General features: G+C 45.8%; 1 protein-coding gene across 4 annotated transcripts in view; it reads left to right on the top strand.

Moving 5' to 3' along the window:
- The window catches only part of znf385a (zinc finger protein 385A), a 317,688-nt gene extending 305,797 nt beyond the window's left edge, over window positions 1-11,891 (top strand). For 3 of the 4 annotated variants that reach the window (XM_051925081.1, XM_051925080.1, XM_051925082.1), the window contains 3 exons: window positions 3,426-3,610; window positions 3,713-3,805; window positions 3,922-10,502. In XM_051925081.1, the coding sequence (XP_051781041.1) occupies window positions 3,426-3,610; window positions 3,713-3,805; window positions 3,922-4,161 (518 nt within the window). In that variant the 3' untranslated portion in view covers window positions 4,162-10,502. Of the gene's footprint in view, window positions 1-3,425; window positions 3,611-3,712; window positions 3,806-3,921; window positions 10,860-11,153 lie in introns of those variants that run through there. The other variant, XR_007934492.1, reaches the window with a different exon arrangement.
- Window positions 11,892-15,216: the final 3,325 nt, after the last annotated feature.

Below are 15,216 nucleotides of genomic sequence, written 5' to 3'. Positions count from 1 at the left end.
CAGTGTGTGTGTATTCTATAAATTAAACATATTATTATTATCCATCCATCCATTTTCCAACCCGCTGAATCCGAACACAGGGTCACGGGGGTCTGCTGGAGCCAATCCCAGCCAACACAGGGCACAAGGCAGGAACCAATCCCGGGCAGGGTGCCAACCTACCGCAGGACTATTATTATTATTATGATGGGCTGGCACCCCATTCAGGGTCCATCCTGCCTTGTAACCCAAAGCCACGAAATTAGCAGCACCCGTGGACATCCATTCATCCATTTTGTGAACCTGCTTATTCAGAGAAGGGTCACAGGGCAGCTGCAGCCAAGCCCAGCAAGCATTTGTGACAAGGCAGGAAGGATCCTTGGGCAGACGTATCAGGGGCCCATTGAGGATCACCAGTCCACCTAATCTGCATGACTGTGGACTTGACACAAAGTCCTTGCAGGGAGCATCCATGACTTGAACCCTGGTCTTCTACCACTGTGCCAATCAGCTATCATTTCTGGGTTAAGTAGGTTCATGAACAATTACATCACCGTGCCTACTCATTACAATGGAACTCTAACTTGCATGTTAGTGACAGGCATACAAGATCACCAAAAAGACGCAATAAACATATAACAGCATACATGGAAGGAAACACCATCTGCACAAAATGCAGGATCTGACAGTTTCTGAGGTCCAGCTTCATGAATCCATCCTTCCAAGGAGTGCACAGCCCAATCCACCTCCATAGGTTGAGATCTGAGGACAACATTGGCCAAGAAACCACAAGAAGTTCTACTATCCTTTTCTAGGAATCATTTTGTAGTGGTGAAAAACCTCAACCATCCACTGCAGATTCCCACAGCAAGGTTCTGAATTTTTAACCACCTTTGGTGCCTTCAGAAAGATATTTGGGACCCTTTCAGTTTACTCAACTCCAGAGATGTTCGATTGGGTGCAAGTCCAGGCTCTGGCAGGGCCATGTAAGAACATTCACAGAGTCGTCCCTCTGCCACTCCTGTGTTGTCTTTGCTTGTTCTTAGGGTTACTGAACCTTTGGCCCAATCTCAGGTCCAGAGTGTTCTCAAGCAAGTTATCATTAACAAATCTCCATACATTGCTCTGTTTACATTGACCACGCCCCTTTTACCATTCTTTAAATCTTATGATTAGCCCCGCCTCAGTTTCACTATCTGTATTTATATTGACCACACCCTTCTATTTCATTACTGTATATGCTAGGCTTAGCCCCGCCTCAGTTTCTCTGTCTAACTTTGGCCATGCACCTTTAGCCATTTATATGGTCCACGCCCCTTTGCTTCTCTTTTAAACATGACCTCAACCTTGTCTCAATTTCCCTGTTTTTATTTACATTGACCACACCCCCTTTCTTTCTTTTAAAATGCTGGGCTTAGTCATACCACAGTTCCCATCTACATTTGGCTTGGCCACGCCCCCTTATATTTCTCTAAACATTAGGCTTAGCCCCACCTCTATGCCCCATCTCTATTTGTAATGGCCATACCTTTCTTTAAACACTGAGCTCAGTCACGCCTAAGTTTTCCCGGTCTACGTTTGCATTGGCTATGCACCTTTCACCATTTATATTTCTCCTTAAACATTAGGCTTAGCCTCACCTTTAATTTCCCTGTCTCTGTTTAGACTTAGCACACCCCTCTTTATGTCCTTTTTAACATCGGTCTTAGCCCTGCCACAGTTTCCCTGACTACATTTGCATTGGCTATGCATCTTTAACCATTTACACAGACCACACCCCTTTACTTTTCCTAAAAAATGAGGCATGGGCCCATCTTAATTTCCCAGTCTTCATTTATACTGACCACGCCTCTCTGTTTCTCCTTAAGCCTTAGGCTCAGCCTTGCCTCAGTTCTCTATATTTACTATTTTTACATTGACCACACCCCCTTTAAATTCTTGTTAGATGGCTGGTATTAGCCCTGCCTTACATTCCCTGACTACATTTGCATTGGCCACATATCGTTTTTCATTTACATAGACCACGCCCCCTTACTTTTGGTTAAATATAAGGCTCAGCTCTACCTCAATTTCCCTGTCTTCATTTACATTGACCACACTCTTTCACCTCTCTTAAAGCATTAGGCTCAGCCTTGCCTTGGATGTCTGTCTCTGTTTATATTGACCACACCCCCTTTATTTCTTTTTAAACACTGGTCTGCCTTTATTTACATTGACCACTCCCCTTTACCTCTCTTTAAGTATTAGGCTCAGCTGGGCATCAGTTCTGTCTCTGTTTATACTGACCACACCCCATTTAGTCTGTCTCTATTTACATAGAACATGTCCCTTTACTTTTCCTTAAAAATGAGGCATGGGCCCCCCTCAATTTCTCTGTCTTCATTTATACTGACCACTCTCCTCCACCTCTTTTTAAGCTTTAGACTCAGCCTTAAAACAGTTCCCTGTCTATATTTACATTGACCACATCCCCTTTAATTTCTTGTTAGATGGCTGGTATTAGCTCTGCCTTACATTCCCTGACTACATGTGCATTGGTCACGTATCTTTTTTTCATTTACATAGACCACGCCCCTTTACTTTTGTTTAAACATAAGGCTCAGCTCTACCTCAATTTCCCTGTCTTCATTTACATTGATCACACACCTTCACCTCTCTTTAAGCGTTAGGCTCAGCCTTGCCTTGGTTGTCTGTCTCTGTTTAAACTGACCACACCCCCTTTATTTATTTTTAAACACTGGTCTGCCTTTATTTACATTCACCACGCCCATTTACCTCTCTTTAAGCATTAGGCTCAGCCTTGTCTCAGTTCTGTCTCTGTTTATACTGACCACACCTCGTTTAGTCTGTCTCTATTTACATAGACCACGCCCCTTTACTTTTGTTTAAACATAAGGCTCAGCTCTACCTCAATTTCCCTGACTTCATTTACATTGACCACGCCCCACTGCCTCTCCTTAACCATTAGGCTCTAGCCTTACCTCTGCACTCTCTCTCTATTTACATTGACCACACCCCCTTTTACTTCTTTTTAAATGCTGGTCTTAGCCCTGCCTCAGTTCTCAGTCTCCATTCATGTTGGCTGAGCCCCCTCTAAACAGCAGGCTGAGCACACTGCCCACTGCACACAATTTCTGTGTTTGCTGACTATTGCCCATGATCTGATTAGGCATTCCCCTATTTATCTGGCTCATTGGCTCCTCCCATCTTCTAATTTTTTCCATACCCCTCTTTCCATCTTCTCTTCACCCCTTTATGCCCCCTATAAATATTCCAGTTGACCACGTCTCAATTAAACTCACTACATCGACTCTTGATCTGTTACAAAAACAGGCTTCCCCTTTTCCTCTGTTCTGCTAGCCACGCCCCCTCTATGCTCCCCATCCTTTTGGCCACACCCCTTTGGAGTCAACTTGGATTGTTCTTTATTCTCTCCCAATCTTCAGGTACCAAACACAAAACGATCCTAGAGGCCCGTAGTGGACTGGGGCCCATCAAGGCATACCCTCGGCTGGGTCCGAAATTGACCTCTGAACAGGGAGGTGGGACCCCCGACCCCAACGCTCAGGAGAGGACCTTCCACTGTGAGATCTGCAATGTCCGTGTCAATTCTGAGGTGCAGCTCAAACAGGTGAGCACATCTGGACAGGAACCTCCCCCTCAAATCCCCCCAACCCTGGTGCTCCCCATTAATGTGATGATTTTTTTTTTTTTTTTTTTAAATTTTGTGAAGCACATTTCAAGTCGCCGACATCGTGATGGCGTCGCAGGGAAACCGAATCCTCTTCTCAGTCGGCATAAGAAGCAAAGAATAGGTGATGCTACGGTGAGTCCACCTGCACTGACCCTCCCTATCATCCTACCACCCTGGATGGCATCTCGTTGTTCCAGTTCTCACTCCGTCCCCCTCTCACTCTCTTTCTCTCTCTCTCTCTCTTTCAGTCAGCACTGTCGTTCCCAAAGGACCTCCCGAAGGCTCTGGGTGCCGGACTGCTCCCCAGTCCTCTGGCTGTTGCCTCGTTGATGGCGGCCGCTGCCTCCTCTTCTCCACTGGCTCTGCGGGCTCCACCACCCCCCACCACCCACCTCCTGCAGGGACCACCCCTTACCCACACCCTCCTAAGGCCTGCCCCTGGGCCCATCCGCACGTCACATGGGCCCATCCTGTTTTCACCCTACTGATGACATCGGCAGCGGCGGCGGCGGCAGCAGCAGCAGAAGCACTTCCAAAAAAAAAAAGCACACTGTGAAACATCTCAAAAAAAAAAAAAAATAATAATAATAATAATAATAATGTATTTAAGAACAACAAGAAGAAGAGCAATGCAGGAATAAGCGAGCTTCATTCCACAGCCATTCATCGCCGAGGACACTCTACTCCCCTCCACAGCCACTGCTGCTCCCTAACACCAATAATGGCTGGGCGTGGTGGAATTTGGAGGGTGGTGAGGGGGGGGGGGGGGGGGGTGCGCACTGTAAAGTAAATAAACCGCATGCTCGCAACCACCGGAGGAAAGCCATTTATCTTCAGAAGCCGACCTCAACCTTGTGGACAATCACTGCGGGGGGCGGCCTCAGTGACCACCGAGCAGCAGAAAAGAGGAAACTGGCGAAAAAGGTCTCAGGGGCCACAAGAAATGTCCCCTTCCAAGGTTCCTGTTTTGTGACCCACATCCCATGAGTCTTCGCCTTCCCTCCTCATCAAGTCTTCTTGTGGACCCCCAAACTCCTGTAAGGAGGTGTGAAAACTCAGCAAAGGATATTTTTGTATTGGACATGATGCTGCATGTGGTGGTGAGGGGGGGGGGGGGTCAACACCCCAGACTCACTGTAAAATAGAAACCCATTTATGCACTAAAAGGACAGAAAGTAGCAGTTTGGAGCAGCCAATCGGTGACTGATGTTCTCCGATAACCAAGTGGCTCATCAGCAATACAACAACACACACCATTCACTTTAAGAGATCTTAACTCCATAGGTACACAGGAGGCTGGCAGAGGGTCAGCCACCGGGTTAGGGACAGGCGCATCATGACAAATCAATGACTAGAAGTCAAGTGGGTGGCTTGAAGGTGCCAACGAGAACAGTTCACACCTAGCAGGGACACCTTGGACCCCCACTTCTTCCCCATTTCCATTTTTCCTGTCCACTGTGAATACAACTGAACTGGCTACACGGTAGAGGAGACACCAGAGGAGGAGACAAATATATGTTGGAATCATCAAGTCAAAGAGAACCTGCATGGACTGTATGAGCCACAAGACCACAGTTGTGGTGAAGGTCATTCTTACAGGTCACATCTCGGTCGCATAGGAGAAGAAACAAATCACAACCGTGTTGAGTAATGCTGGGAGAAACTCTAACCAGAAGTAGATTCCCTCATAGAACCATAGGAGGAAACACTTCAGAGTTAACAGCACCGACAAATCGGCTTCATCAAAGAAATTGGAAATGTTTCCAGGAAGTTCTTCACTGGGGACAACTGAAGTGGAAACAGCCAGTGGGGCACAGAAGAAGGAAAGCATTTCCCACCTAATCCTGTGTCACACAAAACAGGCACGGAGAAATGACTTGGGAAAATGGAAGTGGAAGCAGCTAGAGGGAAACAAAACAGGCACAGAGAAATGACTTGGGAAAATGGAAGTGGAGGCAGCTAGAGGGAAACGGAACAAGAAATGTACCTCAGTTACTCCGGAGTCATACCAAAACAGATGGGAAAGGACTTGGGGGGAAATGAAATGGAAGCAGAACAAAGAAATGGCATCCCAGTTAATCCAGAGTCGCAGCAGCTATAAGGAGACAGAAACAGGAAATGACTTGCTAAAAGTGAAGTGGAACCAACTAGTGGGAAGAAGAATGAGAAATGCATCCCAGTTAATCCTGAGTCACACCAAAGAAGAAAAGGGGAAATGATTTGGAAAAACTGAAGTGGAAACAACTAGAGATTAAAAAAAGCAAGAAATGTATCCCAGTTAATCCTGAGTCACACCAAAATGGAATGGGAAAATGGGAAATGACTTGGGACAACTGAAGTGGAAACTGTTATAGAGAAACGGTGGATGAAATATGGCCCAGTGAATCTGGAGTCACACCACTTGTGAAGAGTCCAGAAATGGGAAATCACGTCCAAGTGAATGCACATCAGGAAAATAGGGAAAGGGACGTACAGTTGAACCTCATTCACGTGAGGAGAAGCAAGACGATGCCTGTCCCAGGAACCTGTTTATCATCCCACATATTCAGGAAACTCTTCCTAGTTACAAGTCTTCAGATAAGCTGGGAGGAAACAGGAAATAGCAAAATGAAAATAGTGACTTAGTCTGCATGGAGCAACATGGGAGAGAGGAAACACTTCCTAGTTCCTTCATATACCAAACAAACTGAGCAATTTAGGAAAGTAAATGAGCCCCAGCTAGACATTATTGAATGCCAGGAAACAAGAGAGGAAGCACTTCCCAGTTACACATCAGTCAGATCCTCTAAAAACAGGAATGGACTCCCATTTATAAATCTGTTGTTAAAAAAAAACAACAGGAAATGTAGGAAATGTGTTAGGAAGCGTTTCCCACTTTTGACATCTTCAGCCTAGCTGCGGAAGATAACTGAAAAAATTAAATCGAAGGGGCTCAGGAATTGCTTCCCAGTTGGTCTTCAGTCCCTCCAGCTTTAAGGAGACAAGAAATGGGGAATGAATTCCAACATACGCACGTCAAGAAAACTGAGAAAGAGAAATATTTTACAGCTGTGCCTCAGTCATATACGGAAAAGGATAGGGCATACAGTATGTCCCAGGTACATACATACCTACATTCCACCTGCTGTGGAAACTATTCCAAGTTACAAGTGAGCAGATCGGCTAAAGGGAAATATGAAATAGCTAAATCCAAAAGAAAGGCCAAATGAACAGGAAAAAAAGAGTCCTACACATACTGGATTTAATCCACATTTAACGAAACAGGAGAGGAAACTCCCAGCTCCCTCTTATTCTAAAAAAAAATTGAAAGAAAGAAAATAAATCTCACTTACAAATTAGTAAATATGACTACAGAGAAAAGAAGAGAGGAAACACTTCCCAGTTACCCCACAAATAAATGAAGTACCCCATCATTTAGGAAAAATGTAAAAGACAGAAGTGAAAAACGCTAACTAGTGGGAAGCAGAAGAAGAAATGCATACCAGTTAAATCCTGCACCAAACCAGGAAACAAGAAACCGGAAGTGACTTCCAGGTGTTTGCCCTTCAGGGAAACCGGGAATGGAAACACATTACAGTTTAGGGAAAGAGGAGAGGGCACATGTCCTGAGAAGAACTCAAGGAAGCTCTTCCATAGCTACAAGTCAGCAGATCAGCTCCTTGGAAATGCCAACAGAAAAGGGAAATGAAGAAGGAAACGATTTCCACAAAAATGTGACTTGGCTTACATATAATAACATAACATAGGAGGGAGAAACACTTCCCAGCACCCAAACTGAAGGAGCCAGGGAAGAAAATAAGTTTCAGCAAGACATTAAGGAGCATGAGGAGAGAAGACGGGAAGCCCTTCCTGGTTACACTTCTGTCAGGAAAAGAGGAATAAACTCACATTAACAAATTTTTTTGGTAAAAAACTCTTGCCACTCTGGAAGTCATTAGTATGACTATGGAAGATAACTGGAGAAAAATGCATTGAAGGGGAAAAAGGAAATGCTTCCCCATTAGTCTTACATCCCACCAGCTGTAAGGAGACAAGAAGTGGGAAGTGACTTCCCAGAAAGAGTTGTGCCTCATTCGTGTAGGAAATAAGGCAAAGGCATATGTGCTGGATGCATTTCCATCATCCCACCTATTGAAGAAACTCTTCTCAGCTCCAAGTCAGCAGATCAGGAAATGGACAAGAGCTCGATCCAAATGAAAAGGAAAAGCAAGAAGAAAAGGATCTCTACTCAGACATGATTTACACCCGATATAGCAACAGAGGAGTGGAAACTGTCACAATACGGACTCTATGAACGTGTGACACACTTGACAGCTTCATCTTGTTCTAAACAAAACGATGGAACCAGGAAAGGAAATGAGTCCCAGCTAGACATTAGTTAAAGTGACCTACAAGGAAACATGAGTGGAAATGCATCCTCAGTCAAACCATCTCGTGGAAAATAGAAAATAGAGGGTATTTACAAATCTGTTTATAAAAAAACCATAGCAGGAAATGATTTAGAAATCAGTTCCCACTTTTGTGTCCATCAGTGTGGTTATGGAAGAAAACTGGAGGAAAACACATAACAGGGGCAAAGGAAATGCACTCCTGGTTAATCTTAAATCCTTCCAGCCGTAGAGAGACAAGAAATGGGAAATGACTTCCAGATGTTTGAACTTCGTGGAAACTGGGAATGGGGAATACTTTACAGGTGTGTCTCATTCACATTGGGAAAAAGGGGAGCACACCAGTCCTGAGTACACATCCCAGCTACAAGTCAGCAGATCAGGGAAACGGGAAGTAGCTCATTCCAAAACAAAATGGAAATTGAGAAGAAAATGGGTTCTATACTAGCAACATAGCTTCCTAGCTTGTTCTTGTGGAAAACAGATTGAGAGAACCAGGAAAGGAAATAAGACCCAGCTAGACATTTGTGCATATAAGGAAACACGAGAGCAGTCAGGCCATCTCATGGAAACTAGGATACAGCTTATACTGTATTTACAAATCTGTTTTTTTTTTTTTTTTTTTTTAAAAAGCTGGCAGGAAATGTTTTAGGAAGCGTTTCCCACTTTTATCCCATTCATTGCGGTTCTCAAAGGTAACTGAAGGGAAACGCAATGAAGGAGCAAAGGAAACGCCTCCTTGTTTGTCTTCAGTCCCACCAGCTGGGAGGAGACAAGAAATGGGAAATGACTTCCAATGTTTGCACTTTGTGGAAACTGGGAATGGGAAATAGCTTAATGTTTTAGGAAGTGCTTCCCACTGTTGTGTCATTCAGTGTGGCCCTGAAAGATCACTGGAGAAAAACACATTGTAGGGCGCACAGGAAATGCTTCCCAGTTATTTCTCCGTCTCTTTGGCTATTGAGGAAAATAAGAGCTAAAACTTCGCGGTAGACTGGAGGAAGGCGGGAGGCGAGCTAGAAATTTCTAATAAGACAGACTACATCTGGAAACAAGAAGCAGAAAGTGTGAAAACAGATTACTTAGTGTTAAATTCCAGTGGAAGAGTAGCTGGGATGCAGGAGATGAATCTCTTTCAGGTCCCCATCTCAGTCTAATAAGTCCAAGGGAAAGACGGAATGCATCCCAATGACAATAAGCAAGTGGGAAATAGGTTAGGAAATATGTCCTAGTCGTAGCTCTGCCAGTTCAGTCATAGTGGAAACTGGGGAAATTGCATGGAAGCAGAGGAGGAATGGCTGCACCTTAGTCAGTTTGAATTAGAAGAAAACATTTTCCGGTTTGAGAGAAAATGGTGGGAAACAAGGAATGGGAAGAAAACACTTCCCGGTTATACCTCAGTGAATTTAACTCAGGGCAAGAGAAAAAAGGGAATTGCAGGGAGGGGGGTGGGGGAGAGTGGGAAGCAGGAAAGAAAACAACTTCCCAGCTATACTGCTGTCGATTTTATTATAGCAGAGGAAGTGACAGGAAAGAAGTCCGAAAACAACAATCTTATTACATGCCGTTTATATCATCCATCCATGCATCCATTTTCAGACCTGCTTATTCTGAGCAGGGTGGTAAGGTAGCTCATCCCAGCAAGTATCAGTCAGGAGTTACACGTGGACCAGGCACCAGTCATTCATACCAGCTTAGACAGAAAGGGTGAGGAATCCTCCATTTCAAATCATAAGGAAAACTTAATGGGAAACAGCAGAGGAGGAGCTATGAAGTGAGCGTAAAGAAGCGGTTGACACAGAGCTGCCAGTTTCTTGGGTCCCTCAGCCTAGTGGTGTATTGAGCATCTTTTGGCCTTTATCAGTTCATCTGTCCAGGGGTTCTACAAGAATGTTGTCCCATTCGGAAATGGTGGCCTGCAACAAATTTGACAGGAGAGGAAGTGGGATTTGGTGTACAGGGCTGCAAACAACATGTCAAAAATTGAAATTGTACATAGAAAGTTCTACGTACTCCAAAACCAAATTAAAAACCAGCATGGGCCAAAAATTCAAGAACAAGTCGGATATCCCAAGAAACATCATCTTCCTAATGGCCTAAAAATATTCCTGACATCCAACAGGCAATCACCCCTGGGTTCAAAATAAGTGGGAGGTAGGAAGAAGACACACACACACACCCACACACACACCCCTCGGACTGATGAGCATGTAAAAAAATACCATAGAATTGCCAGTGTGGAAAAGAGTGGGAAACACTTCCTCTCCATCAGTGAAACTGCATGGAAGAGCACAGGAAGCAGTTCCCACCCACACTTTAGTCAGTTCAACTATTGAGGGGAGATAAAGGCCACGAAAAAACTTAACAGTTGTAGCTGCATGAGGTTTACTAGGGAGAAATGGGAAACCTAAGAGGAAAGGTTAGAAACACAAAATGGGGAATGAGTTCAGTGAGTTCAGGAGGGAAGGAAGGACTCAGGGCTTGAAAGTGAAATGGAAATAGGCAAAGGTTAGGAAACTCTTCCTGGCTCCACCTCACCTATTATGACTGATAAAGGAAGATGAACCAAAGGAGGACATTTGAAAAACTCGGAGTAATCTGCAATTATGGAGACACAAGTGGAGACACTTCCTCCACAGAAGGCTCGGCTCTACAGTAATCCTCAAGCTCCACTTGTCCCCATTTTCATGTCTCCGAAGAGGATCCAGGAATCTGCTGACTACTGGCAGAAAGGTTCCAGCTAGTGTTGACAAGACTGCAGACAAGGAGAGCGCCACCTAGAGTGTGAAGGAGGGCGGGTGGGGGACAAGGGGGGCAGCTGTTGTTAGTACCACAGATGAGGACAGTGCCACCTAGAGTGTAGATTGGGGGTGGGAGATGAGGACAGCAGCTCTCGTTAGTACCACAGATGAGGACAGCGCCACCTAGAGCGTGAAGGAGGGCGGGTGGGGGACAAGGGCGGCAGCTGTTGTTAGTACCACAGATGAGGACAGCGCCACCTAGAGTGTGGATTGGGGGTGGGAGACGAGGACAGCAGCTCTTGTTAGTGCCACAGATGAGGACAGCACCACCTAGAGTGTGGAGGAGGTCAGGTGGAGGACAAGGGCGGCAGCTGTTGTTAGTACCACAGATGAGGACAGCGCCACCTAGAGTGTGGATTGGGGGTGGGAGACGAGGACAGCAGCTCTTGTTAGTGCCACAGATGAGGACAGCACCACCTAGAGTGTGGAGGAGGGCAGGTGGAGGACAAGGGCGGCAGCTGTTGTTAGTACCACAGATGAGGACAGTGCCATCTAGAGTGTGGATTGGGGGTGGGAGATGAGGACAGCACCTCTTGTTAGTGCCACCGATTTGGACAGCGCCACCTAGAGTGTGGATTGGGGGTGGGAGATTAGGACAGCAGCTCTTGTTAGTGCCACCGATGAGGACAGCACCACCTAGAGTGTGGAGTTGGGGTGGGAGATGTGGACAGCAGGTCTTGTTAGTGCCACAGATGAAGACAGCGCCACCTAGAGTTTGAAAGAGAGTAGTAAGATGAGGACGGCGATTCTCGTTTGGATTTCTCTTCACCCCTAACCCCCCCATGAATCCTCTCCACCATTCATATGCAATTCCTCTGCTGTCGACATGACAGATTACCAGTTGGGGAGGCTGCAGCAATACTGACTCCTAATGGCTACTCTCGTTATTTGCAATAAGTAAACGAATGAACAGACTCACGCATACGTCCGTCAGAACTCCAACAACGAGCCTACATTCTGACATCCTGACAAAATAATCGAGCTTCCTTCTTGACATTTGAAATCGAAATAAAAGTGTCAGAGAAAGTGGGCTTTGTCTCTGTTTTTTTTTTTTAAAGAGTGGAGCAGAAGGTGATCGTGCTGACCATCCAAAAGCTTAGAGGGGGTCTGCTGCTGCCACCTCTGCAATCCCTGACAGGACAAAGGTGACCAGCACCACCTTTGTAAGATAAGGCAAGAGAGCGCGGAGTGGATCACCTGCACAAGGTGGGTATGGGCAGCACTGGAGCCAGAATTCTGGTCAGTGAGGGTGAAACATCTCGTAAAGTGCTCTTATAGGTCACTGAGGGTGTCACATGGACAAAGAAGGCAATGGAGGCTTGGGCTCGGTGATGTTGTCACAATTCCAAAAGTGATCTCTGGGTCACTGAGAGTGTTTAGATGGACATAAATGACATGCAGGTTAATTAGAATGTCACAAGTACAAAAGTGGTCTGGAGTTACTCGGGGTAAGTGGTCCTACAGGGCACAGAGGGTGCCATATGGAAATGGCAGAGGTCACAAAGGATGCCATAAGTGGTCTAAGGGTCACAAATGTTCAGGTGGTCATGCAAGTCACTGAGGATGTCATATTGACAAACAAGATATTGGGGCATCAACAAGGGTGTCTAGGGGACATTTCAGGTCAGGTGGTCTTACAGGCCACTGAGAGTGACACATGCTGGGAGAATTGCGCAGGAGGGTGTCGCTGAGGTTGTCACAAATGGAAAAGTGGTTTAAGGGGTCAATAATGGTCAGGTGGTCTTCTGGGTCATCAAGAATGTGTCACATGCAGAAAGAAAGCAATCGGAGGATGTCACAAGTACAAAAGTGGTCTAGGGTTCAATACGTTCAAGTGGTCTTATGGGTCACTGAGTGTGCCATATAGACAAAGATGGCATTGGTAGGTCACTTAGGATGTCATAAGAACAAAAGTAGTCTAGGGCTCACTGAAGGTTATGTGGTCCTACAGGTCACTAAGGATGTTGAATGGACATGGAGGGGGTCACTAAGAATGTCACAAGTGGTCTAAAGGTTACTAAGAGTCAGGTGGTCTTCCATGTCACTTAGGGTACTGTAGGGACATGGAGTGGGGTCAATGAGGATGTCACAAGTGGTGTAAATGTCACTAAGGGTCAGGTGGTCCTACATGTCACTGAGGGTATTATATGGACTTGATGCCCCCTGGTCACTGAGGATGTTACAACTGGTGTAAAGGTCACTAAGGGTTAGGTGGTCTTCCATGTCACTGAGGGTGCTGTAGGGACATGGATGGGGTCACTAAGGATGTCACAAGTGGTCTAAAGGTTACTAAGAGTCAGGTGGTCTTCCATGTCACTTAGGGTGCTGTAGGGACATGAAGGGGGGGGTCAATGAGGATGTCACAAGTGGTGTAAAGGTCACTAAGGGTCAGGTGATCCTACATGTCACTGAGGGTGTTATATGGACTTGATGCCCCCTGGTCACTGACGATGTTACAAGTGGTGTAAAGGTCACTAAGGGTCAGGTGGTCCTACATGTCACTGAGGGTGTCATATGGACATGATGCCACCTGGTCACTGAGGATGTTACAAGTGATCTAAAGGTCACTAAGGGTCAGGTGGTCTTCCATGTCACTGAGGGTGCTGTAGAGACATAGATGGGGTCACTAAGGATGTCACAAGTGGTCTAAAGGTCACTAAGGGTCAGGTAGTCCTACATGTCACTGAGGGTATTACTGTATATGGACTTGATGCCCGCTGGTCACTGAGGATGTTACAAGTGGTGTAAAGGTCACTAAGGATCAGGTGGTCTTCCATGTCACTGAGGGTGTTGTAAAGACATGGATGGGGTCACTGAGGATGTCACAATTGGTCTAAAGGTCAAGAAGCATCAGGTGGTCTTCAATGTCACTGAGGGTGTTATATGAACATGTGGGTGTCACTGAGGATGGCACAAGTTGTCTAGAGGTCACTAAGAGTCATGTGATTCTACAGGTCACAGTGGTTGTCATAAATAGCAAAGTGGTCTTGGGGTCACTGAGGACTGGTTTAGAGGTCACTACAGGGTGGTCCAGATCTAATTATGCAATTTTCATTATGCTATAACTTAAGTTTATTACATAGAGAATTCACAGCACCTGCCCTGCACATAGAGATTTCACTTAAAATTCTTTTTATTGCCAATAGATGGCAGCACCTGTCCTGCATTCCAAAATGGCGGGGAGATGGTTGTCAATTGAACAGTTGAATAATTAGATCTGGACCATCCTGTACAGGTCAGGCATACACATTGGAAGCCAAACATACACACAGCGTGGGTCCGGGGGTTCACTGAAGGGGTCACAATTTAGTGGTCACAAAGAGTCGAGGACAGAGTCTGTCATGGTGTGAACAAAGCCATTCTGGGATCACCAAAGACACCAGTGGCAGAGAGGACCTGCCGGTCACTAAAGGGGGTCATGATCAAAAAAGTCATCTTAGATGTTCCTATGAATCAAACACAAACCTTCAAAGGGGGTCTGGGGTCACAGCTGGTCTAAGGGTCTCTGAGGGTCAGGTGTACCCCTAAGGTTAGCCCATAGCATAACGAAGGTCAAACACACATGCTGTATGATGGTGGTCACTCATGTAGCAGGAGTAACGGTCAGTGGAGCCGTCACACATAAGAGTCACTAAACTGGGCTTAGGGGGGCACCAAGGGCCAGCTCCTGAGGGTCTGTCCTGCCACTCACACACAGTATGCCAAACCCCAACAGAGAAGGGACAGTTGAGCACCAAGCTCAGGGGACATCTTTGTGACGACACACACTGCCACCGAGACCACCCAGGGTTCAGAAAGACATCACCCGAAGGCCAGAGAGCAGCGGCCACAACATTCGCTGCTTTGCTTCACCTCAGGAAATTGTTGGTGTTAGGAAAGTGTGAGGGGAAATTCTCGACTCAAACGAGACCCTTACGTCAGCCTGCCTGGACGTTACTCTGCTCTTTATGTCACAACTCCAAAAGTGTCACAAGAGCAGAGACACAAAAAAAACAAAAAAAAAACAAATGACAACAGGAAGGGTAAGGAGCCTTAAAGAGCACATGGGGCAGCAGAGCCCTCAGGCCGATTCATGACAGGTACAGCCAGGACCCCCAAAAGCCACAGCGCACTTACCCCGAAACTCAGAGGACAAACCCCCTAAAAACAAGAACAGAGACCCCCAAAAGGCACGAAAATCCAACATGAAATGTATACTTTGGTAAATGATGATGGAGTGCTTCATGTGAAAGGCACTATATAAAACATGATACAAAAAATAGATATGGACCCCCCCAAAGTCAAATAAAGGATCATTACAGCTGGATGGAATGAAAGAGGAGCTGGAAATCCTGAGTCGTCTTCCCGTCAAAGG

The sequence above is a fragment of the Erpetoichthys calabaricus genome, chromosome 3 (genome assembly GCF_900747795.2).
Source record: "Erpetoichthys calabaricus chromosome 3, fErpCal1.3, whole genome shotgun sequence".
NCBI classification, from domain to species: domain Eukaryota; kingdom Metazoa; phylum Chordata; class Cladistia; order Polypteriformes; family Polypteridae; genus Erpetoichthys; species Erpetoichthys calabaricus.
Note: the sequence above shows the minus strand (reverse complement) of the source record. Positions and strands in the feature narration are given on the sequence as shown.